Source organism: Thunnus albacares, chromosome 20 (assembly GCF_914725855.1).
Source record: "Thunnus albacares chromosome 20, fThuAlb1.1, whole genome shotgun sequence".
In the NCBI taxonomy this organism is placed as follows: Eukaryota; Metazoa; Chordata; class Actinopteri; order Scombriformes; family Scombridae; genus Thunnus; species Thunnus albacares.
This window is the reverse complement of record NC_058125.1, coordinates 115,270-142,415: the sequence shown is the minus strand read 5'-3', so window position 1 is coordinate 142,415 and position 27,146 is coordinate 115,270. Positions and strand designations below refer to the sequence as shown.

The 27,146-nt window shown below is 41.7% G+C and overlaps 1 protein-coding gene and 1 long non-coding RNA gene across 6 annotated transcripts in view; one reads left to right on the top strand and one right to left on the bottom strand.

Moving 5' to 3' along the window:
- The window catches only part of ccdc57 (coiled-coil domain containing 57), a 130,212-nt gene that overhangs the window by 74,571 nt on the left and 28,495 nt on the right, over positions 1–27,146 (top strand). For all 3 annotated transcript variants that reach the window (XM_044338726.1, XM_044338725.1, XM_044338727.1), the window contains 2 exons: positions 23,151–23,251; positions 23,532–23,772. In XM_044338726.1, coding sequence (XP_044194661.1) covers positions 23,151–23,251; positions 23,532–23,772 — 342 coding nt within the window. The remainder of the gene's footprint in view (positions 1–23,150; positions 23,252–23,531; positions 23,773–27,146) is intronic.
- Positions 15,168–20,289, bottom strand: LOC122971960. 3 transcript variants are annotated; one of them, XR_006399596.1, is made up of 4 exons: positions 19,324–20,289; positions 16,034–16,289; positions 15,438–15,596; positions 15,168–15,210 (listed from the first exon to the last, which is right to left on the bottom strand). It is a non-coding gene; the product is annotated as an uncharacterized LOC122971960 (long non-coding RNA). The 3 variants fall into 3 exon arrangements; XR_006399594.1 differs by lacking the exon at positions 19,324–20,289 and adding an exon at positions 16,340–18,100 and having other exon boundaries at positions 16,034–16,246; XR_006399595.1 differs by lacking the exon at positions 19,324–20,289 and adding an exon at positions 17,150–18,100.

Genomic DNA, 27,146 nt, shown 5'->3' with positions numbered 1-27,146 from the left:
TCATAATACATATGAAGTCATATAAAGGGGGTGAATTATCAAATTAAAATCATGCTAGAGTACCACACCAACCATCTGGACACTCCTACACATGGTTCAATCTGCTCTGTGGTAGTGTATGTAAATTCTCACCACAAGTGTCCAGTGCTGTTTGTCACAGACTGGTCCTATGAGGACATCCTAGGTCATTGGGTCAAGCTGAAAACATACACACATAATGAATACTTGTCTGTATTGCAATCATGTATGAACAGATTTACGGAGTTACATTGTTGCCAACAAAAATATTAAAGTATGTAAATGAAGACTTTATGCATGCAGATACCTCACTCTCTACTTCCCTTCCGGGGGCCAGATTATCTTGTATGGTCCGACTTTGCTCCACAGCACACCTTGCCATTTACCTGACCAGATGTCAGCTATTACTGAGAATTAGAAGACAGTTGTTTACCAAGGCCTCATTTGTAACTGAATGTAGCGTCAATTTCCAAAAGCTCACCCAAGTCCTACTGAGGCATATGACAGACTCCTGCATGTATGCAGATGTCTTTCAATATGTTGGTGCTAAAATGAGATTGTATTGACATCTATACTTACATTCCTCTGAGGTGACTGAAATTGAAGGTTGAAAGGCAGTTGCGTTGTATGACTAGAGACTTGAGGACAAGGAGACTTGTGGACTCTGTGTGAAAGTGGGAGCCCTAGGACACCTCAGGGGGCTGGGCTGCAGTGCTGGAAGAGGTGTGGAAGTGGTGGTGGCAATCCATTTAGCAGGGATTTCTGGCTGTGGTTCCACATATTTCTTGAGATGGTCAATGTTGATTTTTTTTCAATGGTGTTTCCTTATGGTGTTGTTAGATCAGCACTTTTACCATCAATGTTTGATATTGTGAATGGCTCCAATAAATCAGCCTCCAATTTCCCCTCCTTTTCTTTGTTCCTGACGGATATTTTTCCATAGTATTTGGTCCCCCACCACAAAGCAGTCATCCTCCCCCTTTGATAACTTCCTCTTCCGCACCCTTTTTTGTCCTTCTGCAATATTGGCCTCCACTTTAGCGTACACATCTTTGAGGTATGTAGTTCGGGTGCACGGCTCCTCATTTTTAATCGGTGCATGGAGGTTTTTGTCACTTATCTGCAACATTGGTATAGATAAATAAGCAAAAGACACGTTATAGCAGAGAAATACATATGGTTACCAAAGCAGTTCTTATTGTAGGTAAATGTCATCATACCTGCCACTTGTCTGGAATTTCTGATGGGTAACGGGCCTCCCCTCCATACATGAGAAAATAAGGAGAATATTTGGTGGTTATTTGTTTTTTGTGCATAGTCCAAAGTCGGTTTGATATAACTATCCCAGTCACTTGGGTGGTCCTGCACCATCTTTTTCAAAGCCCTGAAAATGGACAAATATGGTCATTCTCTAGAGAGATAGACATACAAAATATAGATAGAGATATACACACAAAATGTAGACAGTTGTATTTTCAGCCTTGAATGGTGCCCTTAAGCTTTTCCACCAAGCCATTTGTTTGCAGGTGCTATGGTGCACAGAGGCTTCTGGCAAAGCCAAGCTTAGCACAAAAATTCAGGTTCATCTAGCACAAGCATTGGATATGGAAATGAAGAACATACATTTTTATGTAATACCATGTTGTTTTTCCCAGTGTTTCTGTGTATAAAAATATACAGTAATATCACATGTCTCAGAATTCAACTTACTTTGTTGACAAATTCTTTTCCCCAGTCAGTCAAAATTCGTTTTGGTGCACCATACTTATAGAAAAATCCAGTATGCAGTCTGTCACTTCCTCTGCCCTCTTACTTTTTAGTGGATAGACCTCTAGCCATTTAGTGAAATAGTCTACCAAATGTATGTGTGTCGATTGTTTGAGCACTTCAACTTGCCCACAAGGTCCATCCCCACAAGTTCAAAGGGCTCTGACACCTTAAATGCAAACCAAAGCATACCATAAGACTTCTATGTTAAAAAAAACATGTTTCATTTCATTTCATTCACCTCAATGGGTTTATACTGGATTTTCTCCTTTATAGATGCCCTCTTTTTTGACAGTCATCACATTGGGCAATCTAATAAAGTAAAACAATAGAGACACTCAGATATGAAATATGTAAATATTTCCATAAGATCCACGGAAATATGGAGCAATAATATATTCACCCATTTTGTGATGTCTGCTTTCATACAATACAATCAACCATACAATCACCTGCCCCATTCTTCTTTTATACTCGCTCTCCTGTGCCAGATGTTGGTAATTACTTAATTGCTTGATCTTAACTAGTGTCTGAACATAATTTAGAAAACATGCATGTGGACATTACACATTTGAAAGGCATGGTATTTGGAGTAAAGCTCTTGAATAACACAATATTGACGAACATTTAATGACATAGATGTCTGAGTGGTTGCCCATCTATATTTTATTTTACTACACAATATACACAAAAGAAAGGAAAACGACTGTAAATGAGGTCCATGTTTTTAGTACTGTGTTTAGGGTAGACTATTACCACTTGCATTACTCACCCTGTGGCTCAGTGTTTATTTTTAACTGATATATTATTTAGCGTATTTTGACAGTATTGTCTGAGTTAGATCATCACTGTTTAAAAGTATATCTTTATCATAAATGTGTAATGTTAGTGTCGTAGGGGGCTACAATGTAGTGGTCAATATGTTTGTAGCCTTGAGGAAAAGAAACTTTATAAATATGTTCAGGTATTTTTCTCAGACAAGCCCAAGGTAACCAGTTGTTTTGGGTAAACCCAAAACAAAATGTTACCTGGATTCTGGACTCTGACAAAATATGTGACGGAAGGGGACAAATGTGAAAGCTTGAGTGGCTCAGAGCGGTAAACACATGGTTAGTGACATAGATCATTTTGCTCTAGTGAGATGGAATCAAGCTTGATGTGATCTTGCAAAGATTATATTTTGTTAAATTTCTTTTTTCTTAGGTGGCTGTGATATAATGTTCACTACAATCTCATTCGCTGCAGTAGATCTGAGATGCAACTTGAAAATCACCAGTTATATGTTTGTGAATGTGTGAGGAATCTGCTGATAGAGGCAGACAACAGCTGCTGCTGTTAGGTACGGAAACCAGTTAGCTTGAAAACTAGTTGGGACATAACACCGGCCAGCTCTGGAGGAGAGGGTTGAGGAGCACGTTGGTGCTGCTGCTGATTTCTGGAGGAATAAATACACACTGGACCACCACACCAGTCACACTGGATTCTGCTCTAATCCGGAGCCATTTGCCTGCGGGAGGAGTTTGTTTTAAACTTGTGGGATTAAAAAATTGATTTATCTTCACTTTTGCTTATCGACCTAACTTAGCTGGAGCTAACACTGGGGTCACACACCCCCTTAGCTGCTGTCATCAATAATTAACATCTTAAATGCTGGTGAGGTTAGGGACTGTTGGTTAGTTATGAGAGGGAGGGGGGTGGTGCAAAACGGGGGAGGCACGTCAAATATTTTTTAAGCACTGGGGAGGGACTTGGGAGGGAGATGATACACTGTATGGGAGTCATAAAACGTTTCTGAGGAAATAAACCATTCAAACCTGCCTATTCAGTTTGTGTTGGAATTTGAAGGGTTAAATGAAAGAAACCCCTTTTGTCAGCCTATCAGACTTTTGTGCCTCTGTGGTTGCTGGGAAGAAAATGCTGCTTTTAGCTCTGTCATTGGTGGCCCAGCTATAATTTTAGAGGGCCGAGTAATTCAAATGACAGTAAAATTGACCAATCATAACCATATCTTCCCTCTAAATGGGTGGGCTTTTTTGTCACTATTTTATGACAAATTCAGCCCGCTGTGTGCTGTGAATGGGTCCGGACCACCACCATGCTGGTACACCCGTGGTTCGCCGAGTAGGCAGAGTCTGCACACTATTTGACAGTTATCATAGCCGGAATATACACCACGTCCGCCACCCAAATTTCAGTGGTGGAAGCGGCGTTTACCTCACCACGACTATATGGCCCATACAAACACAAACAAGTTAAGGGAGATTGTTAACAGAGAACTGATGAATATCAGGCTTACATAAAATCATGTTATGAAAATTACTGTCCATGCTGGCAATTATTGTCACCGTTATATGCACCAAAATGGAGCGGACAAAACCACAAGCTAGCAGGGGGAAAAAACAGATAAACAAGCAAGGAGTAACCATGGCCAGTGATTATCCATATCTTTTTCAAAAATTAACTTTTGTTGGAGTTAATCGGCAAATTAATACATACACCAGAACTAATTTGGTGCAGAAAACCAAGGCTTTTTTCAACTCCAGGATAGGGCTGTGCGATATGACGATATATATCGCGCAACTAGAGAAAAATGTCTATCATTTCATATTTTGCTCTATCGTTTATATCGTTGTGACGCAAATCACACGATTGTAGCAATATTTTTCGTCATTTGGAGTCTGTCTTTGTGCGGATTACATTGACAAATTACTCTTCTTGGCTTTTCACTCTACTCGCAAAGCTTTTATTGCACTTACAGTAACATAACGAGTTTAGTTGTCATCAACTCTCCACTGCTGTCTGTCTCTGCTGCACTGCACACATGTGGAGGGCTCAGCCCCGCAGCACTGAGAAAGAGCAGAGAAGCAGCAAGACGGCAACTATAAATGACAGCATAACGCAGTAGAGACTGTCTTTATTTGTGTTATTTACCAAACTTATGTGCACTCTTTTAATTTCAGCTCAATGTGAGAGTCTCTGCTGCGTTTTGCTGTCATTTATGGTCGTGCTACTCTCCTCTGCTCTCTATAGCCCCTTAGCCCGTACTCAGACCAAACCAAGCGCAGTGTTGAGCGGAGGTGTGTGGGGGTGTGGGCGTGTTTGTGCTTTAGAACGTAACCGCTGTGAAACAATCAGAAAATAACGTTTTATTGATCTGATTCACTGACTTCCTCACTACCAGCGCTTCCTCTCTTCATTCACTCTCTTGCTCTCTCTCTCTCTCTCTCTCTCTCTCTCTCTCTCTCTCTCTCTGGTGCTCTCAGCTCTCTCTCTCTCTTTTTTAAAGTCGGGAAGCCGACAGAAAAATCGTACTTAACTTTTAATATTATCAAACGAAGAGAAATGTCCTCCCCTTGTTCTAGTAATGTCTTTGTATTCCCTCATGGCAGAGTATACAGCTCTGATCAGTCTGATCTCAGTCTCCCCTCTGAATCCGGAACACCTGCATGCTATGTAAAAGCACACATGGAGGCGGCTTTATGCTGGCGGGGGGAGACGGAGGGGACTGATCAACTATTTATTCATTGAATTAAAATGTGCTTTATCTGGATAGGTATCATTATCGGTATATGAAATGACCTATATCGGGATATGAGATCTTGGTCATTTCGCCCAGCCCTACTCCAGGATTTCGTTTTCTTGTTTTCGTAACTTTCATCAATGTGATCAGCAAAAGATAAGTTTTTAAAATCAAATAACGGTAGCCAAGCCAACTGATATTATCCTGGCCACTGCTGCCACTGTTGTGCATGGGGAAAATGGTCATTAATATACACATCTTGCTTGGCTGTGTGCACGCTGATATATGTGTGTGTGTGTGTGTGTTTGTGTGAAGTGTAGGCTTATTAAATTTTGTTGGTTTTGTGTGGTAGGAGGGGTGGCTGTCATGCACCTTTATTCTGCTGAAGTACACACACAGCTTGTGTGATGATGCGATTATGTATAAGGAGGATTGCATTTTGCTTAAGAAAATAGCTGTTTGTTTTGGTGATAACTCTCACTCCCTCCATGCTGTTTGCTCATTGCACTGGCTGGACTAAGTTAGCATCTTATTTTTATTTCAGAACTGGAATTGTCATAGGTGCATTTTGCAGTAATATAGGAGAGGAGCTGGTAGTTTGCTTTTTTCCCCAAAGAGGGAAGGGGGGTCAGAGAGTCAATGCTAAAGAGTCACGGTTTATTAAACATAATGGTTGGAAAAGGTCGGCCTTTGCTTGTATTTTCTGCAATACTACCTACCTTTGGTGTCAATATAATAAAATATGGTCATTTATGGTCGAGGGAGGGTCATGCATTTTCCCCCAGTTGCTCAGAGAGGCTCAAGGCAAAATATTTGTAGCTCCAGGGAGGGTTAAGATAATTTAAAAAAAACTAACTAACTAACAAAGTCACACTCCAGCCATTCCCCTCCCTCTGATAAATAACGAACAGTCCCTTATATAGTTACACAATATGTAGCTGTATATGTATAAACATGTTGCTCTGTATTTATGACTTTCGATTTCAACATTATTTTGAGTGTGAATGGAGCAGCTACTGTTTGCCAAACAGCTCTGATCGATCTGAACTCCATACAGAAAACAAGCATTTTAACAGTGGTTTTCTTGTTGTCTTGCGGACAGAACTGACAAAGCATGAATTCAGACTTTTTACAAATCACCATCATGATGTAGTTATTTCGGCATCCTTTTGATCCGTTTATTGTGATTAAATCACAGCAAAATGTAAGTTTATTTGGGGTTCATACCACTTTAAGGTCTGTAGTTGTCATCTGGGAAGTGCAAATCAACTGATTTTTGGGTTTTATGTGATGGATTAATGCAGTGTATCACAGCACAAAAAGAGGAGTTGCTAATGTGTCTACAGTTAAGTGTCGGTGTGACTGTTTTTTACTGACTGACTGAGCTGTCATGATGGCAGGCAGGCTGAGCTTCAGTAACACAACATGTCTTGGTGGGGACTAGTCGGTACCTGCCATTGCTCGCTGGCTTTTTGAGGAAGAATAAACACAAATGATTCCACTGTCAAACTTGCACGAATAACGCATGTAAAAACAAATGACCCCACGGTCAAACTTGCGCAAATAATGTAAATGTGAAAATTTGCTCCCTGTTCCTTGTGAACACACCATAAAAAGCTAGATGTTCTTGCCTCTCTCCAGTCTCCAGATATATGCATTAAAGCAAGCTATGAACTTCAACAATGAGATTTTGCTGCAGATGCAAGCAGAGAATAAAAACTGTGTAAAACGATAGATTTCCTTTCAACTACAAAAAAGAGGTTGGAAGTGGAAAGTAGTAAAATGAAGAGGAACCACTGGGTCTAAAATGCGGAAGCATAAGGAATAATTTGGTCATTTGGGTATTATATTAAGGGAGAGCCTAATGAAAACTATATTGCAGCTGAAAACAAAATTAAAGGCTTTATCAGAGATCACCTAGAAGCTAACAGATAATCAGACTAGTAAAATAGAGGTACAGCGTGAACATTGTCTTGGCCCAAAGCTCCCTAACAAAAATGAAGATGGCCTTACTGCAAAGAGGAAAAGAACTTAAAGGTACCTCATTCTTTATCAATGAACAGTTTCCAAAAGCAATAATAGACAAGAGACAAGCACTGTTCTGAATTCTAAAACAGAAGTGAGCGTACAAACTCTATGTATGTAAATAATCAGCTTTACCCACATATAACTGCTTAGATTGTTAACTTTCTTTGTGCCTCTCACTTTCGATGTAGTCTCAGCTGGAAGCAAAGATTCATTGACAGATTATTTTAATAAAGCTATAACAAAATATTGTACGAAATGTACAATATTTGTCTGTTGAATTCTTTTTTTCCTCTGTTTTTATCTTGTTTCAGTGGCTGGTGTTAGGAAAATTTGGTTTTGGTTCAAACTTGATTTATTCTACCCTCTTCTATCTCACATTGGGCGAATAAATTCTGTTAAAATGATGCGTCTGCCAAAGTTTCTTTTCTTTTTCAATTCCTTCCAGTTTGTATTCCTAAATCTTGCTTTAAGTCCCTTGATTCTATCATTTCTTCATTCATTTGGAATGGTTAACACCCTGGTTTACAGAAATCTTTCCTTCAGTGACCTAAATCGGTAGGGGCATGGCTTTACCTAACTTTCAGTTCTACTATTGGGCAGCGAACATCCGTTGCCTGTCCTACTGGGTGCATTTTCATTTGCAGCCCTTATGTCCAGCTCGGGTCTCTATGAATGATAATGAGGGCTTGAAATGTTTTGAAAACCTCTTTATCAACAATTGTTTCACATCTTTTTCACAACTAATGGATTCATTTGGTATACCTAGGACCTAGTTTTTTAAATATTCACAAGTCAGACATTTTTTGCAATGTCTTATACCCCAGTTCCCGGAAAAACCCCCGCACAACCCTATAGACACTTTTTGTCTTTAAACTCTACCCTGAAAGGATCAATGTCAACTCTATATTCCTGCATTTCAAACCAAAGCTGCTCCCCCTTATCAACTATTAAAACAGCATGTGAACATGTCTTTGATTTTAATCTTTCAGATGACATTGGGACCTGGTTCTTAGTAAGATACATTCCTCCTCTATATGTGCGTCATGCATTTAAACAGTTCAAAGTAGTACATTATATTCCAAAACAAGACTAGCTAAAATTAATCCCCACGTAGATCCTATCTGTGACAGATGTAAACGTGCCCCTGCCTCACTTCTTCATATGTTTTGGGCATGCCCTTGCCTAGCTGAAATTTGGAAATTAGTGTTCCAAACTCTCTCTGAAATCTTATAATATCCCTTCGAGCCTAACCCGTTGACTGCAGTCTTTGGCATTCCCCCACTAGAATTGTCACTGCCCAAAACTAAAGATGTGCCGGCCTTCACTTCCTTACTGGCTTGATGTACCATACTACACAAATGGAGGGACAATGTCCTTCCCTCTCATTCCCACTGGATTAGGGACATTATGCTGTGTTTTAAACTTGAAAAAAATCAATTATTCCACTCAAAGGTCAGTGAGTAAGTTCTATAGAGTATGGGATCCTTTCCTATCCTTTTTGAGAAACCTGAGATTATCATCTCTGAGTAATTGCTCCTATTATTATTATTTATTTATATGTGGGTTAATATTCGTCTGTTTGTGTAGGTTTAAGTTATATGCTTGTATTTGTTGTATATCAGCGGGATGCCTGGGGTTGGGTTAATAGGAAAAAAGTAATTTGTGCAAGGTATCTGTACTTTCCCACACTGACGTTAATAAATAAACCTCGGAAAGAAAGACAAGATCTGCTCTCACACATGCATGCTGTGTTTATCAGTTTGGTTAAGATGAGAGATGTAGATGTTCAGTACATGGGGAATGTATCCTTAATTAAATATTTTCTGTTGTGCAACAGAAAATAAAATGTTTAAATTCAAGACTATGTTAGCCTAGTCATATTAATAATCACATTCCTTGAGACACCGGCCAAGCAGGTAGAGTTACAGCAATTTTCAACTCAAGCCTATTAATCAACCCTAGACCTAAACTTAATTATAACTCATTTGAAAGCCTTGTTCTAAGTATTTCACACCCAACCTGGAAAACTCTACAGCCAGTTCTATTTGTTATCATGTATCGCCCTCCTGGCCTGTACTTTTATCTGAATTCTAAGAGTTTTTATCAAACTCCTTAATACAGAAAGTAATTATAGTAGGTGACTTTAATATTCATGTGGATGTTGATAATTATAGCCTTAGCATTACATTTATCTCATTATTAGACTCAATTGGCTTATCTCAGAGTGTAGCAGTGTAGTGCAGTGAGTGAGAAGTAAACTCACTCACTGTTTTAACCACACCTTCGACCTTGTTCTGACATCAAAATTGAACGTTTAATAGTCTTTCTACAAAATCCTATTTTATCAGACAATTAGTTAATAAATACTTATTACTACCTCCTAATTCCTATTGCTGGACTACATGTCATTAAACAAAAATGTCTTCACTAGATGTCTATCTGATAGTAAATTTAAGGAAGCGATTACATCAGCATTAAATTCAGTGCCATGTCTCAATACAACAGAGGACTACTATGCAAACTTCTGTCCCTCGCATATTGATCATCTTGTTGATAGTGCCACAGGCTCACTGTGAATGACACTCGACTCCATCACCCCTTTGAGAAAGAAGATAATAAAACAAAATAGGTTACCTGCATGGTATATCTCCCAAGCCCACAAATTAAAGCAAACATCGTGCAAACTTTAAAGGATATGACTTTCCACCATACTGTAAGAATCTCGCTTAGTCTGGCAGGATAGTCTTAAAACATATAGGAAGGCCCTCTGTAATGCCAGAGCTGCCTATTACTCATCATTAATAGAAGAGAATAAAAACAGCCCTAGGTTCCTTTTCAACACTTTGGTCAGGCTGACAGAGTCATAACTCTATTGATCCATGTATTTCTATAGCTTTTAGTAGTAATGACTTCATGAGCTTCTTTAATGATAAAATTCTAACTATTAGAGACAAAATTCATCACCTCCTACCCTTAACAGGCAACCTTAGCAATAAATAAATATATATATATTGTTATGACCGGCTCGCAGGCCACAACAAAGGAGGGAGACGCACACCCAAACTCAGCAATAATAAACAGAACTTTATTAAAGTAAATAACAATAATTGCAATGGGGTGTGGAAGTCAGTATCAGTGGTGGTTGAAAGTGTGTGGATGTATTGTATAATGTGAGGTGCGTGTTGTCAGTGCAAAACAAAACCAAAAAGGCAACGCAAAAAACAACCACAGCGTGGTGAGTGGAGAAGGGATCAGAGAGAGACTGGAATCAGGGCAGGCGGGTTTAAATGCTTTCTGGGGCATTGGCCAGGTGTTCCCAGTTAGTACTTGAATGACATCGGCTCCACCCATCCAAGGACCTGCAAACACAGACACAAACCACAGGACCAAAGGCAACAGAGGCAACAGGCTCTGGGGCCGTCACACCCCCTCCCCATAAAGTCAGGGTCCCAGAGGGAACCCTGGCACCAAAACAAGTGATTCTTCTCTCTCTCTGTCATATAACTAATATATACACTAAATACCTGGGCTGATCCCACAAGTGTTCAATGGGGTTGATGTCAGGACTGCTGGCAGGCCATTCCATCCTCTCCACTCCCACATTCTGGAGGTAATCTCTGATAAACCCTGCTCTGTGGGGGCGAGCGTTGTCATCTTGGAGGATAGAGTTCGGTCCCAGACTGTGGAGATATGAAATTGCCACTGGTTGCAGAATCTCATCTTGATATCTCTCTGCATTGAGATTGCCTCCAATGATGACAAGCCTGGTTTTTCCGGTAAGGGAGATACCGCCCCACACCATCACATTGCCTCCACCAAAAGATGTTACTCTATCGGTGCAACAATCAGCATAGCGATCTCCGCGTCTTGTCCACAGTTTGACCCTACAATCCAACTGCCATAGGCAGAATCTGGACTCATCGCTGAACATAACATTCCTCCACATTTTCAGGTTCCAGTGCACGTGTTGCCGACACCAGCGCAAACGGGCCTGACAGTGAAGGGCAGTCATGGCAGGCCTCTTGGCAGCCCTATGAGACTGGAGATTGGCTGTATGCAGTGTGTTCTGGATTGTCTGGGCAGAGAGCCGTCAGCCATATCGTCCTGCAAACCTTGACTGCAAATCTGTAGAAGACAGCTTACGGTACCTAAGTGCTGACAGGGTGAGGAAACGGTCTTCTTGGGGTGTTGTCTTTTTGGGACACCCACTTCGCGGCTTGTCTCTAACATCCCACGTTATATGGAACTTGGCCTTCACTTTGGAGATGGTACTAGGACTCACTCCAAATAATGCCGTAACTTGGTTTTGCGGAACACCAGCTTGAAGTTGCCCTATCGCACGGGCCCTATCCAGATTAGTCAAACGTGGCATGCCGATTCTTGGAGCAGACACCTACTGACCACTGTATTAGGGCCCATGCTCACAGGTGCTGCCAATCAGGTGCCTGGGTACCAGGCATTGACAAGAGTCAATAGCAACAGCAAAATAAGCTGTTTGGCATTGGAAGAGAAGATTTGGCAAATTTTTCATGGGCGCAACCCACATACTCAGCTCTGTTGCACATCCCACAAATGCATGTTCCTTACAAATGTGGCACCATTTAAAAGGAAAATAAATCACCTTGGTATATGACGCACTTGATGGTAACTTGTGCAACTGGCTTTGAGTTGGCCTCCAGAGTCGTTTTCCACAGCCCCGTTGAGTTCTTGATGAAGGCTCTTAGTGTCCTGTTGATGTTGTACATTGCCAAGCATTCCAGTATCCATGTGTGTGGCATTGAGTCATAGGCCTTCTTGTAGTCAATCCAGGCGGTGCACAGGTTGGTCTGCCTGGTCTTGCAGTCTTGGGTGACTGCTCTATCGACCATTAGCTGGTGCTTAGCACCCCTGGTATTACTACCAATTCCTTTCTGGGCCCTGCTCATGTATTGGGCCATGTGCCTATTCATCTTAGCCGCTATGATGCCTGACAGGAGCTTCCATGTTGTACAGAGGCAGGTTATTGGCTGGTAGTTGGATGGGATCATGCCCTTTTGGGGGTCCTTCATGATCAGGACTGTCCGCCCTTGGGTTAACCACTCTGGGTGTATCCCATCTATCAGCAGCTGGTTCATTTGTGCTGCCAGGCATTCATGGAGTGCAGTCAGTTTCTTTAGCCAGTAGGTGTGGATCATGTCAGGGCCCGGTGCTGTCCAGCTCTTCATATCTGACACTCGTTCTAGGATGTCTGCTATTGTAATGGTTACTGGATCTTATATATATATATATATATATATATATGTATATATATATATATATATATATATATGTATATATATATATATATATATATATATATATATATATATATATATATATATATATATATATATATATATATATATATATATATATATATATATATATGTATATATATATATATATATATATATATATATATATATATATATAAGATCCATATATATATATATATGTGTATATATATATATATATATATATATATATATATATATATATATATATATATATATATATATATATATTATATAGACTGTTTTTCTCCAATCAACCCTCCTGAACTAACTTCAATGATTTCTTCATCTAAACCATCAACCTGTCTCTTTGACCCCATCCTAACTAGGCTGCTTAAGGAAGTCACACCCTTAGTTAGCACTTCTTTATGAGATATGATCAGTATGTCTTTATTAACAGGTTATGTACCACAGTCCTTTAAAGTAGCTGTAATTAGGGCCCTGGCACTGAAAGTGCAAAGAACCTATTGTTTTTGTAGAGATCAATATTATTATTATTATTAGGGCCCAAGCATCGCACAGTGCAAAGGCCCTCTTGTAATTGAAGGAATTATTATTCTCTATTATTATTATTCTTCCAAAAGAAACACATTTTTGTGGGGCTAAACATGCTTGAAAACTTACAAAACAAAAATTCAATATTTTATGGGTCTTGGCCATGGGCATGGCAAAATGGCTCAAGGGCACCCTACAGAAAATTTCAAATATGAAGCCCCTCCTTCAAAATTGACGTACATGAACAAAATTTGGTAGGGACATGTATCATGGCCAGACACACAAAAGATCCTCTGGAGCCATACCCTAAATTCAACATAAAGTCGGCCATTTTGAAATTTAATTTGTGATTGTTGCGCAGATTTTGCCATTTGCAGGCTTTGTGTTTTAACAAACTCCTCCTAAAGATTTAACCCGACGAACTTTAAATTGGTCAATGTCATCCAACGACCTTTGTAATGAAAAGAAAATCTTGAGTTTTCATTGAACACTGTTGCTGTGGCGATGCAAAAAACTTTGATGTTTCGCCATGACACAGGAAGTTGTTATAACTTAAACATATATTGGCCATTCTGCCCCAGATTTCTCACACTTGATAAGAGTCCCAACCTGAACACATCTACGTGTCAAGAGAAGTTCTTAATAGCTTGAGTTTTCATTGAACGCCCTTGCCATGGCAATGCGGCAAACTTTGATGTTTCGCCATGAAACAGGAGGTTGTTGTAAATTGAATTTACATTGTCCAACCTGCACCACATTTCTCATGCTTGATAAGAGTCCAGGCTTGAACACATATACTTGTCAACATTGAGTCATACTCATAGCGCCACCTACTGAGAACAGGAAGTCAGCCTTATATGGCAAACATTATCTGATTACAACAGTCCCTGGTACTGGAAGTGCAAGGAGCCCATTGATTTTGTTATAATTATCCCCCCCCCCCCCCCCCCCCATGCTTTGAGGGGCTAAGAATGCTTGAAAACTCATGAAAATTGGCACACGTCAGAACTGGCAAAAATTGCAAAGTTCTGTAGTAATAAGGTTCGGGCGTGGCCAGTGGGCTCCATAGCACCCCCAAACGAGGGCCGTTTTGGAGCAAAGTTTCTTTGATGTTCATGAAATTCGGTGGGCTCATTGCTCTCACCATTCTCAAAATATAACATTTTTTTCAATTTTTTCACCCAACAGGAAGTCAGCCATTTTGGATTTATCATTTTTGAGGTGGTAGGGGTGCTCGAAAACTCATGATACTTTGTGCATGCATCAGAAGTGGCATCACTTGATATTGCATATGGGTCTTAGGCATGGGTGTGGCAAAATGACTCAAGAGCGCCCCCTAGAAAATGTCCAAGCCCCACCCTTAATTTTGACGTAGATTTACAAAATTTAGCAGGAACCTGTATCATATTGAGACACACAAAATAGTATTTTTTTCATAAAGTGAAGCCATTGAGAGGCATTCTACTTCAACAAACTCCTCCTAGAGATTAACTCAAATAACTTCAAATTTGGTAAAGACCTTCACAATGTTAAATTTTGAAGCTTTTTAGTTTTAGTTTTGCCATTAAATTTTGCTCAAAACATGTTTGGGGCAATAAATGGAGTTGTTGTAACTCCGCTTTACATTGTCCAATCTGCCCCAGATTTCTCATGTTTTATAGGAGTCCAGGCCTGAACACATTTACACATTCATATTGAGTCATAGTGCCACCTTATGGCAACAAGAAGTCAGCCTTATGTGAGAAATGTCATCCAATTAACTTGAAATTTACATGGTGTGGTCTACACATGATGTATAATTAGTGGGTGTTCTCTTGCGCCACATAGTGGACACGGAAAGTGATATTTCCTACATGCAATGTCCAATATTCATGAAAATGTATATTCCTGTCATTTGCCTTCTCGTTGGCCTAAAGGGCAAAATAATAGCCGTCCTAGCTGACAAATAATTGCCAGCATGGACAGTAATTTTCATATGATTTTATGTAAGCCTGAATGACATTCATCAGTTCTCTGTCTTATCAGTCTCCCAGCTGCCGAACCAAGTAAGCAGGGCGATCATCAATGATCCTGGGCAGAGGACAGAGGACAGAGGAGGGGGAGGACAACGGACTGGTGAAGATAGGTTTCATTTGGGAGACATGGAAGGCGGGATGGATGCGGAGAGAGAGGCAGGGAGCTTAAGGTGGACAAGCACATGGATTAATGACTGACTCAATCTCCAAAGGACCCACATAATGGGGAGCCAATTTCTTGGAGTCCACTCTAAGGGGAACATCCTTAGATTAGAGCCATACCTTTTGGCCAGGTGTGTAGGAGGGCGCAGGCGTGCAGTGGCAATTTGCTTGGCTCTGGATCCGAGATGAGGAGCAGAGGAGGACAGAAAGTGCTCGCTTCTAGGTTCTGCGACAGCGGCGCATGGGAGCTTGAACAGAGGGGACAGCTATTTCTTGCTCCTGTGCAGGGAATAAAGGATGTTGATAACCAAGGGAGCAAAGGAAAGGGGACATACCTGAGGAGGCATTAGGTAAGGTGTTGTGAGCATACTCCACCCAGGGCTATTGAGCACTCCAGGTGGACGGATTAGCAGAGGTGATGCAGCGGAGAGCAGCCTCTATTTCCTGATTGGCCCACTCGCTTTGGCCGTTAGACTGGGGGTGATAACCAGAAGACAGACTGACCATGGCTTTTAGGGCTGAACAAAATGCCTTTCAAACCTGTTAGGTGAACTGTGGGCCTCTGTCAGACACAATGTCAGATGGGATTCCATGCAAGCGGAAGACATGGTCCACCAACAGGTCTGCAGTCTCCCAAGCAGAGGGAAGTTTGGATAGAGCAAGAAAATGTGCAGCTTTGGAAAAGTGATCTATTATGGTGAGAATGACTGTTTTACCGTTCAATGGTGGGAGACCAGTTACAAAATCCAAAGCGATGTGGGACCACGGCCAACTGGGGACAGGCAGAGGACGGAGTAGGCCAGATCTGGACTTGGTTGAAGACTTGTTTTGGGTGCATACTGTACAGGCAGAGATAAAGGACCAGGTGTCTTTGTCCATGGTGGGCCACCAAAACTTCTGACAGAGGAAGGCAGTGGTCCAGGTGACACCTGGATGATAGGTCAGGTGAGATGAGTGGGCCCACTGCAGCACCTGGGAACGAACAGAGTATAGGACAAACAAGCAATTAGTGGGACTGTTACCTTGGTCTGGTTGTTGATGCTGGGCTTGCTTGACCAATGATTCTATTTCCCAGGTGATTGAGGCAATGAAGCAAGTGGGTGGCAGGATAAGTTCTGGGTTAGCAGCTGACTCCTCAACAGTAAATTGTTGGGACAGGGCATCAGGCTTGACATTACGGGAACCTGGACGGTAGGTGAGAGAGAAATTGAAATGACCAAAAAACAAAGCCCATCTTGCCTGTCGAGAATTTAGTTGTTTGACAGATTGGGTATATGAGAGATTCTTGTTATCTGTCCAAACAATGAAGGGCTAGACAGTACCCTCCAACCAGTGACGCCACTCCTCTAGAGCCAGTTTGACAGCAAGAAGTTCCTGGTTACTGATATCATAGTTTCTTTCAGCAGGTGACAGCTTGCAGGAGAAAAAGGCACATGGATGAAGTTTATTGTCATTTGATGATTGCTGGGATAGTACTGCACCTACCCCGCTGTCTGAAGCGTCCACCTCAACAACAAACTGATGAGCTGGTTGGATGAGGATGGGTGCTGAGGCAAAGGGGTTCTTAAGGTCTTTAAAGGCCGCTACTGCCTCAGGAGACCACAGCAAAGGAATGGAAGTGGAGGTGAGGGCAGTGAGCGGAGCAGCTATGCAGCTGTAATCTTTAATGAACCTCCTGTAAAAGTTTGCAAAGCCTAGAAAGCGTTGTAACTGTTTCAGGTTAGTGGGTCTTGGCCATTCTGTAACAGCTGTCAACTTAGCTGGATCCATCAGCACCAGCCCCTGTGCAATGATATAGCTGAGAAATGACACAGAAGGTACATGGAACTCACACTTTTCTGCTTTCATATACAGCTTGTTCTCCAGGAGGCGCTGTAGGACCTGGCGCACATGCTGCTCACTGTTCTGACTTGGTCTAGGAAAAGATCAGGATATCATCAAGGTATACAAAAACAAATCGGTTGATCGTGTCATGGAGGACGTCATTCACCAAAGCCTGGAAAACTGCAGGGGCATTAGTCAGACCAAAAGGCATAACCAGATATTCGAAATGGCCCATGGGTGTGTTAAATGCAGTCTTCCACTCATCTCCTTCTCGGATGCAGACAAGATTGTATGCATTGCGCAGGTCCAGTTTGGAGAAGATGGTGGTACCAAGCAGAACTTATGAGAGGCAAGGGGTATTTATTTTTGACAGTGATGTTATTTAAGCCCCTAAAATCAGTGCAAGATCTAATCAGTGCAAGGTCTCAAAGTTCCGTCCTTCTCGCCCACAAAAAAACCAAAAAAAAACCCCGCACCCACCAGAAATGAAGATGGTCTGATGATTTCTGCTGCTAAGGAGACCTGTATGTATTTCTCCATTGCCTCATGTTCAGGTTGGGAGAGATTGTAAAGCAGACTGCTGGGAGAGCACCACCAGGCAGGAGGTGGATGGAGCAGTCATATGGATGGTGAAGTGGCAGGGACAGAGCACAATGTTTACTGAAGACAGGGGCGAGGTCATGATAAACCTCCGGGTCTGAAGACAGGTCAGGAGGCTCTGGCAGGGTCTGTGGTTCAGACAAGACAGGGGCTATGGCAGAGAGTAAGCAGTTAGTGTGACAAAATGAGCGCCATGAAACAATCTTACCCAGAGACCACTCTATATGAGGTTTGTGAACCTTGAGCCAGGGATAGCCAAGCACCAATGGGTGGACAGAGTATCAACAATCATAACAATAACCGGGGAAGGACACCAACAGGACTGCGAAGGACCGCAAAGGCTCGGCCTGCAACCCAGGGTTTCCTGCGAGATGAGAAAGCACAAAAAACTCAGGGGAAGAAGCCAAGTTAGTAACATGCATTGATGTTACATGAATCCATACAGATGGAGAGGAGGAGGAGGGAGGAGCTCAGTGCATCATGGGAAGTTCCCTGGGCAGTCTAGGCCTATAGCAGCATAACTAAGGGCTGATAAAGGGCGAGTCTGGCCAGTCCTAACCATAAGCTTTATCAAAAAAGAAAGTTTTAAGCCTACTCTTAAACATAGAGCGGGTGTCTGCCCGCCAGACCGAATCTGGAGGCTCTGCCTCCCATTCCTCTTTTAAAGACTGTAGGAACCACCAGTAAGCCTGCATTCTGGGAACACAGTGTTCTAGTGGGGAAATACAGTACTATAAGCTCTTTAAGATATGATAAATATGTGTAAGCTTATCTTCTTTTGATGATTTCTGGAGAGCAGGAGCATGACTGGGACTGTCCCATTGAGTGCTGTAGCTTCTAGGGGGGTCTTGAGGGCCACATTCTCTAATCCCAGTTGTTCTGCTGCATTATGGTCTATGAAGTTCTCATCTGCTCCTGAAACAATGAGGGCAGTGAGGTGTAAGGACTGCGAGCGCCACAAGAGGGAGGCAGGTAGCTGTAGTCGAGAGGGAGAAGGATTGGCTGCTCAGCTCACCTGTATTTCTCCCATTACAGATGAGCCGGCCCTTTTGCTGGGCGTACTAGGCAGGAGGAGAGACAGTGATCCGGTCGAAATTGGAGTTTATTCTGCGTGCCCTCTCCTCAGGAGTCAAACTGGCTCAACCTCATTGCATGGGCTCAGGCTCTGGGCTGCTGGAGGGGACTTGGGAGGGCTCAGGAAAACTGGGGAGTGGTCACTGAGAAGTGGCTGATGGCACTGGGAAAGACTGCAGTCTTGACTTTCTCTACAGCGCTCGCGGAGCCGGTTGTCTATCCGGATTGCCAGAGAGATTAATCGGTCCAGATCAAGGGGTTCATCCCAGAGGGGCCAGTTCATCCTTAATAGAGTCATTTAAAGATTTCTGGAAAGCACCGTGGAGAGCCTCGTCATTCCAGCCACTCTCAGCAGCCAGAGTCCAGAACGCAATAGCCAAGTCGGCAACACTGTGGGAACCCTGGTGGAGAGAGAGGAGTCGTGTGGCCACATCTCTGCCACAGACAGGGTGGTCAAACACCTTCCACGTTTCCTGGGTAAACTCATGATAGGGGAAACAGATCTCACCTTGCCTCTCCCACACAGCTGAGGCCCACTAATGGGCGGCTCTAGTCAATAACCCGATCAGGTAGGAGATGCGGGAATGCTCAGTGGCATAGGTATTGGGCAGCTATTCAAAGATTAGGGAACACTTGGTTAAGAAGGCATGGCAGGAACCAAGGTCTCCATTGTAGGGTTGCGGGGCTGGGATAAAGACACTGGCTTAGAGGGTTGAGGAGGGGGATCTGGTACACAGAACCCCAGAGTGCAGAACACAGAGACCAGAAATTGGAATCAGATAATTGGTTTATTACAACTTGATGTTGAGGGGAAAAAAGGAGCAGCAAAGTCTTAAGTGGCAAGGGGGGGGGGGGGCAGAGGCTGGCAGTTGAACTTGAGGCTGAGGCTGGGGCAGGTGCAGGGGGCTGAGTGGGGTAGAGCAGAGCAGGGGAACGGGCAGGGCAGGAAGAGTCCACAGGGCTGGAGGGAATAGAGGAGATCCAGAGCAGGTAAATCAGGAGGGAGTCAGGCCAGGAATTGCTGCAGGCAAATAGAAACAAGAGTTAACAAAAGGTTTCAAGAGGTCAAGATTTTCAAGGAGCTGGAACGTGACTGACAAAGTGACTTCGTCTATGATCTGGCAGAGTGTGGAGGTTGGGACCAGGTATTTGAAGCTGAGCAGTATGATGATGACTGGCAGCTGGTGACCTGACTCCACACACCTGACTCCACTCCTGCAATCAAACACACAGAGAGAGGGAAAGGGAGGGGGAGAGAGGCTGCCAGCAAGGCAGAGGTAGAGGGCCTGACAGATCTGGTGTATCTGCCAGCTACGATTACTGTCCAGTGGTGTGCAGATTCTGCCTACTCGGCATACCACAGGCGTACCAGCATGGTAAAGGTGTGGAGCCATTCACAGCACACAGTGGGCCGAACTTGTCATAAAGTAGCAACAACAAAGCCCACCCATTTAGAGAAAAGATATGGTTATGATTGGTAAGTTTTACTGTCATTTGAAATTACTCAGCCCTCTGCTATAAATTGTAGCTGGGCCGCCAATTACAGAGCTTAAAGTACCATTTTCTTCCCATTAACTTTGGAGGTGCAAAATCCTGATAAACTGACAAAAGGGGCTTCTTTCATTTAACTATTCACATTCCAGCACAGTGAATAGGCAGGTTTGAGTGGTTTATTTCCTCACTCCTGTCACCATACAGTGGTAAAACACATATTCTGAAAAGGAAAAATGACTTTAAAATAAATACAAAATGCAACCATTTAAAGTTGTATGTCCCTTCCCTACGCCAAAATAAAAAAACATAAGTCCCACCCCAGTGCTTAAAAAATTATTTGACCTGCCTCCCCCATTTTGCCCTCTCTGTTTTTACTGGCCCTCTCTGTGTGCCTGTAATTCAGGGTGCACATGAGAGCGAGCTCCATGCCTGTCATACAGTCACAACTGAGCGCCCCCCTTTGCTCTCTCTGACAGAAAGAGGAGACAAAAGTCCAGTACTCCAGCTTTAACGTTCATCTTGCAAAAGTAATTCATTAAGGTAAGTCATTAAATCAAAAAATGCCATTTTTGACGCGCGTCTTGTAGACTGTCCGGGTGCTGTACTGCCCTTGCAATTGAGTTCCACCTTTTTTGTTCAGTCAACACCACGTAATTAACTAACATTTAGAAAATCAATTTTTGACATTTGTGAATTGATTCACAGAATTGAGTGGAATCGAGTGAATTGATTTTTTCATCCACCCCCAATGAACAATTTAAGTGAAGTGTTATCCTACATTTGATTTTTGATTTGTGCCTTTGAGGATTCAGTACCCATCTATACATAATTAGGTTGAGCATGTTGATTCATTATTCATTTCAAATCTCAAAATAGAAAATCTCTATTTTTTAAAGAAATTTTCAAAAAAAAAATTATATGATAGAGGATAATGATACAAAATAATGAACTGACTGAGGTGTATGGACAGGTTTCTTCAGGGCAGGATTATAACTGTATAATTATTGTAACCACTGACTACATTTTATTTCATGGTCTTCTCATGAACGCAAATAATTTTGCTTTCAATTTGACAAGCTTACATTGTTAATTTCTAGTTGACATGTGGGTGTATGTGATGTGCTATTGTGTGTAGCTTTGTATTTTGTATTATGTGTCCTGTGTGGGGCTTTTTTGCTTTGCACTGTTATTGTTCTGTTATATGTTTTAATTGTGACCTGCTAAAGGGACTGTAGATGAAAATCAGTTGTAAGCTAATTATGGTACATTACATCAAATTGTATCTATATATGTATATATATATATATGAAACAATTAAAGATTCCAACATGCAAGCATTTCAGTTAAAGTCACTATACAGAATCCTAGCCGCAAAGCAACTATAAAACATACAAGGTCTTGAACAGTGCAATCTTGTGCCAATTTTGTAACAATGATAAGGAATTAACAAGCATGTTTTGATCTGCCCTCCAGTGGCACTGTTCTAGACCAAAATATATAAAATATAAATAAGTATTGTTATTTTAAAGTGAATGTAAGATTTGTAATAACCTTGGCCTTTGGTTTTTTTGAAGCAATCATCCAATCAATCAATTTTTATTTATATAGCGCCAAATCACAACAAAAGTCATCTCAAGGCACTTCTCACATAGAGCAGGTCAAGACCATACTCTTTAATTTACAGAGACCCAACAATTCCCCAATGAGCAAGCACTTGGCGACAACGGTAAGGAAAAACTCCCCTTTAACGGGTAGAAACCTCAAGCAGAACCCGGCTCTTGGTGGGCGGCCATCTGCTTTGACCGGTTGGGTTGAGAGAGAGAAAGAAAGAGGGAAAGGGGGGGGGGGGACAGAATAACAACAATCATGTGTGTAACAATAGCAGTGTAACAATGTTACAACCCCTTGGTGTCACAAGGGTGTATATGGGGCAGATAGGTGGAAGACCTAAATTCAAACACCAAAGACAGACTGGCTGAGTGAGGAGGGCTTTAATTGAAGAAATACAAAAGACAGGTTTATAGTAGTCAACAAGGAAGCAGTCCAAATCAGGCAAACGTGTCCAAAGGGAAAAAGGCAGGCAGACAGGTCAAAAACAGTAAGAAGGTCAAAACCACAGGAACAGCAAGAACAGGATCAGAATCAGGTTGGCAAGAACCTAAGTATACAATGATAAAACAAAGACAAACTGGCAGGGAATGAATGACTGAGACCCACATATGTACTGAGGAGCTGATGAGGGGATGGGCAGCAGGTGCAGACAATTACAGTGGCAACAGATGAGGTGTGGAAAACAGGAAGGAAAGTCTGGGGTGAACAGGTTGAGATTGGCAAAGATAAGAGGAGCGTGTTGGGCTGAGTACAGAGGCAGAGAGCAATGCAAAGGGCTGGGAGATGAGAGAGTGTGGCTGCAGAGAGGAACTGAGGAGACTGTGACACTTTGATATGTTTATACTTATTTTGTGATATCATGTAAGTTACCCACCTTGCTACATTGGCTGAATGTTTTATAGTAATAAAGATGTCCTTTAAGTCTCAGGTAATGAAAGGCAAGACACATCATTAGTGTCTAAACTTTAGTTTCAATGTACCTTTTATCAGAGATTTACTTTGAAACCTGTGATCATATCCATGCTCAGCTGATAAAAAACTGGCTACTCTTCTCTAGTAATTATTGGCTGTCCAAAACTCAGACAGCTTAACACATAATTTCTCTTAAATCCTGCAGTCTTTATCTCAATTGGAGTGTTATTTGTATTAGTTGTATTTAAAAAAAGACATTTTGTGTTTAACTTTTTCTTCATTTATCTTTCTCCTGTTGTATGTGGGATGGCTTTTCAGGTAGTCTATTTCTGGAGAAATGTGCCAACATGACTGCTTTGAGGAAGCAGGAGGTCAGAGTGGCACATATGGAATCTGATCCCACCAACATCATGGAACAGGTACTGGAGGAAATCAGTAAACTAGTTAAGGTTGACCTTTTAGTGTCTGTGCAGAGCAGTGGTGTGTAGTTTAAGATCCTGGTCTTTTTAGTGACATATAAATGTCAAAAGTTGGAAAGATAATTTCCCTTTACTATATCTCAGTACTATATAACATTCGCCCAGTGGTAGTTTTCTAAAGGGTCAGTTCACCAGTTAGTTATGTGAGATGATGGGAATATATTCTGTAAACTGCTGCAGTGACCCAGTTTCTTCATGTTTCATCTCTTCTTCCTTCCAGAATGTGCTGGTGCAACAGCTCCAAGAGGCAAACCGTTATCTGTGGCAGCAGCAGCTGGCCTTAGGTCTGATGTCTGGTGGTTCATCTGAAAATATTCAGCGTACTAGAAGCAACCCTCCTCTCTTGCACACTAGGCTGAAGCAGGCAGCGTCCTATATTGCCCACCTGAGCAGGGAGAAGCAACAGCTAATAGAAATGGGCAACTGCCTCCGTGCCCAGATCACCACTGCTGGACTACAGGGTATAATAACAGGCACACTGACCACAACATGATACTTACATTTTGTAATTTGGCAGGCGTTTCTATCCAAAGCAACTTACAAGCAGGCAAGAAACTCAAGCTTTAGAGTTTCAAAACCCAAATGTTAAACTTTTCTTGAGGAATCTTAATAGGAAGAGATTGAAAAAGATACAACAGCCTGGGGAAAATGTTCATTCTGATTATTTCAATTTTTGAGCTAAAGTCTAATGTCAAGGCTGACCATCTCTGTGTTTCTTCTAATCTGAAAATGAAACTGATCATAGTTTGCTTAATAAAGATGAGTAAGTTGTTTTGTTAAAGTCACACCAAGATATTTAATAGTTTCCCATTTCAATTGGAAAGTTCTCCTAATTTCTTGAGTTGGATTATGGTTAAAGGCCAAAATCTGTTTTACTCACATTTATTTTGTATCCTGAGTTACCACCATATATGTTTTATAAGGTGCTTCAGCTGAGTAAAGCTTGTATTGGAGGTCTCTAGGTATATTATGATGTCATCCGCAAATAAGCTGATTATGTGTTTCTGTCCTTTGATGTTAATTCCCTTTAATTCATCACTCTGTCGTATAGCCTGAGCTAAAGCATGGGTGCAAGACCTCTGTCGGACGGACACACAACATAGATCTTGGAGGTTTGTCAGAGACCAGTTTCAGCATTAAAGCTCAGTGTGCCCTCTGTATTTGTAGATCTGTTTCTGTCAGCAGGGAGAGTTTGGTTTTCAGAAGTTGTTCAATGAATTGTGAGATGGAGCTGCCCTCTACTCCCTCTTTTAGGCCAAAGATATGGATGTTGTTTTGTCGGTTTCCTCCTTCTTGGTCTGTGAGCCTGTCCTGCAATATTCTCTGCTGTTACAGTGGTTGAAGAAGGGCATCTTTTATGTCCTTCTATCTCACCAATTCTCTGTTCGGCTCCTGCAATACTCATGGTTTGTGTTTGTTGCTCTCTCATAGATTTTTGTGAGCTTTTGGTCGATGTCCCTCTTAAAATCTTTGAGTTTTTCCTTCATTTCTTCTTAAATTTCTTTCTTAAATGTGGTGAACTGTGGTTTTTAGCTCAGTTTTAAAGTCCTGAATTTCCTTAACGATATCTTTCAAACCTGAGCACATCACATCAGCCACTTCAACCTCCATGTGTTCATCTTTTTCGCCACCCTCTGTGTCTGACATGTCTCCTCTGTGCTCATCAGTCCATTCAAGTTGTTTTGCGAGATTTTTGATATTTTTTCATCTTCTTGATTGTCCTTCCCTTTCCATTTCTGTTTCAGACATGTTTGTTTCTTTTTCAGTATTTGAACTTGGGGGTTTTCATAGAGTGTTGATTGGGAGCTAGTCGTTTGGGTTGAGCGTGGTTCCCCCAGCTGCCCAGTTAGATGAAATTTAACTGGGCAGCTGGGGTTAGATGAAATCTAACTGGGCAGCTGAGATGGAGGCAGATGAAATGCCTTGTTTGGCAGCGGACGTAGCAGTGTCTATCATACAGGAATGTCTTGTATAATGTTAGGGGATAGGTTCCTTTAAGTGGTAGCTAACCCAAGGTTTTGACATAGGAATGTTTCCTGTGATTAGAAATAGAGGAGAAGAAGAACTGGTTATAGATCTAAATTGTAGGTATTTAATCATAGATTGGAAGGAACAAAAAGAAGAATCTGTGCAAGCCACAATTACAAAGGAAGCACTTCCACATTTCAGATGTTTAAGGCGTAGACTATAGTGACTAGGTTGAAATGCCAAATCAGAAAATGAAATATATCTGTCTGGGTTACATGATTTTGAATATGTTGTAAATTTGCAACTTCAAAGGAATGCATAGAAAGCTAAAAAAAACAAAAAAAAAACAGAATCAAGCACAGCGCCAATATAAGGAGAAAAAACACCATCTCTGAGTACTATCAGTATCAAAATGGAAAGAGTGATAGGGCGTCTATGATCAGGGACAGAAGGAGAAACTTATGAAATACCTTTCAAAAGTAATTAAGTCAGATTTGAAAATAGGAAAAAAGACACAACATCTACTGTTAAATTGAATTCCACCAATCAACCCATGAGTATACTGCGTTTTGAAATGGTGAATGTCCATGCAGTGACAAATGAAAGCATAAACAGTATTTATGGAAACAGGTTTATACAAATCGGAACACAAAGCAAAGCAAAAGTGCTTCAAGCTAAATCATAAAATTTAAGGGTAGAAGGTGCTAAACCCTTCGTCATATACAGTATATCGTAGCTGACTCCATGTACTGTATCTAAGCAAGGGGCTTTGGCTTAAGACAGAGCTAGATCTTGGAGAGGTGAAAGTTTCAGCACAGGGTTGGCATCTGGACAGAGGCTCTGGAAGGTCTGGAAATTGAAACAGGAAAGCAAATCAGCTTATATATTATGATGACTGGGCCCATGATGGGCAGTGAGTTGTACGTGATGTATGACCATGTGATGCTTATCATAAAAGGCATGATTGTCACATGGAAATTTGATGCATTTACATTGCCAAAACTGACCCCAGACCTGGCAAGCTACAGTGACTGGGTAAATCTCTTACAGTGCAGATGACATAGAAAACCAGGAGAGAGAGCAAGGCTGGCATTGCAAACCACTGGCCTTGATAGTACCCCCCAAAACTCCCAGATATGCAGCATCCATAAAGAACTTGATTGAGTCAGAGGAATGCACCTGCTCACAGAAAGTTATGACATTCCAGTGACCAAAAGCACAGGCCTGAGCAACATCCTCCATCTAGACATAGGAGGACTTTAACCACTCTTTAGCCACTGTCTTTAAATTCAACAATATACAGTACAGCAGCACAAGCCCAGAGTATGCTCTCATCAGACCGAATTCTCATTGGTTGAATAATCTCTGTGTTACTTTCATAAGAAGAAAAGTGCTACATCAGTAGCATTCCAGGATTAATCAATTATTTCCTGCAGTGAGAGGAACAGACTAACAAATTATCTGTGAAAACAATGGGGGTGTATTCAAAACACCCCCGTTGTTTTCACAACTTTGAACTCACCCAACCTAGACTGCTAGGTCTAACTGTACTCAACGTTTACTGAGCGTTTACTGAATCAGTGTTCATCCTATAATTATAACAACAAGAACCCCTGCCAAGCCCAAAAAAATATTTTTTAATGCCAAAATTAACGTCAAATATCCATTCATTTGGAAATCAATAGTGTTTGGGAGTCTCTATGCAGCGCTGCTCCGGTACATGAGTCAACCTCTGTGTCGTTGCCTGGGAAACTATTGGTAGTGTAACTCTGTTAAGGAATACGTTGTGTAGTATGTCTGCGTAGCGAGTAGGGAGGAGCAAGTGGCAGGAAAGTGACGGTGGATGTGAGTGGAGCAGAGGAAAAGG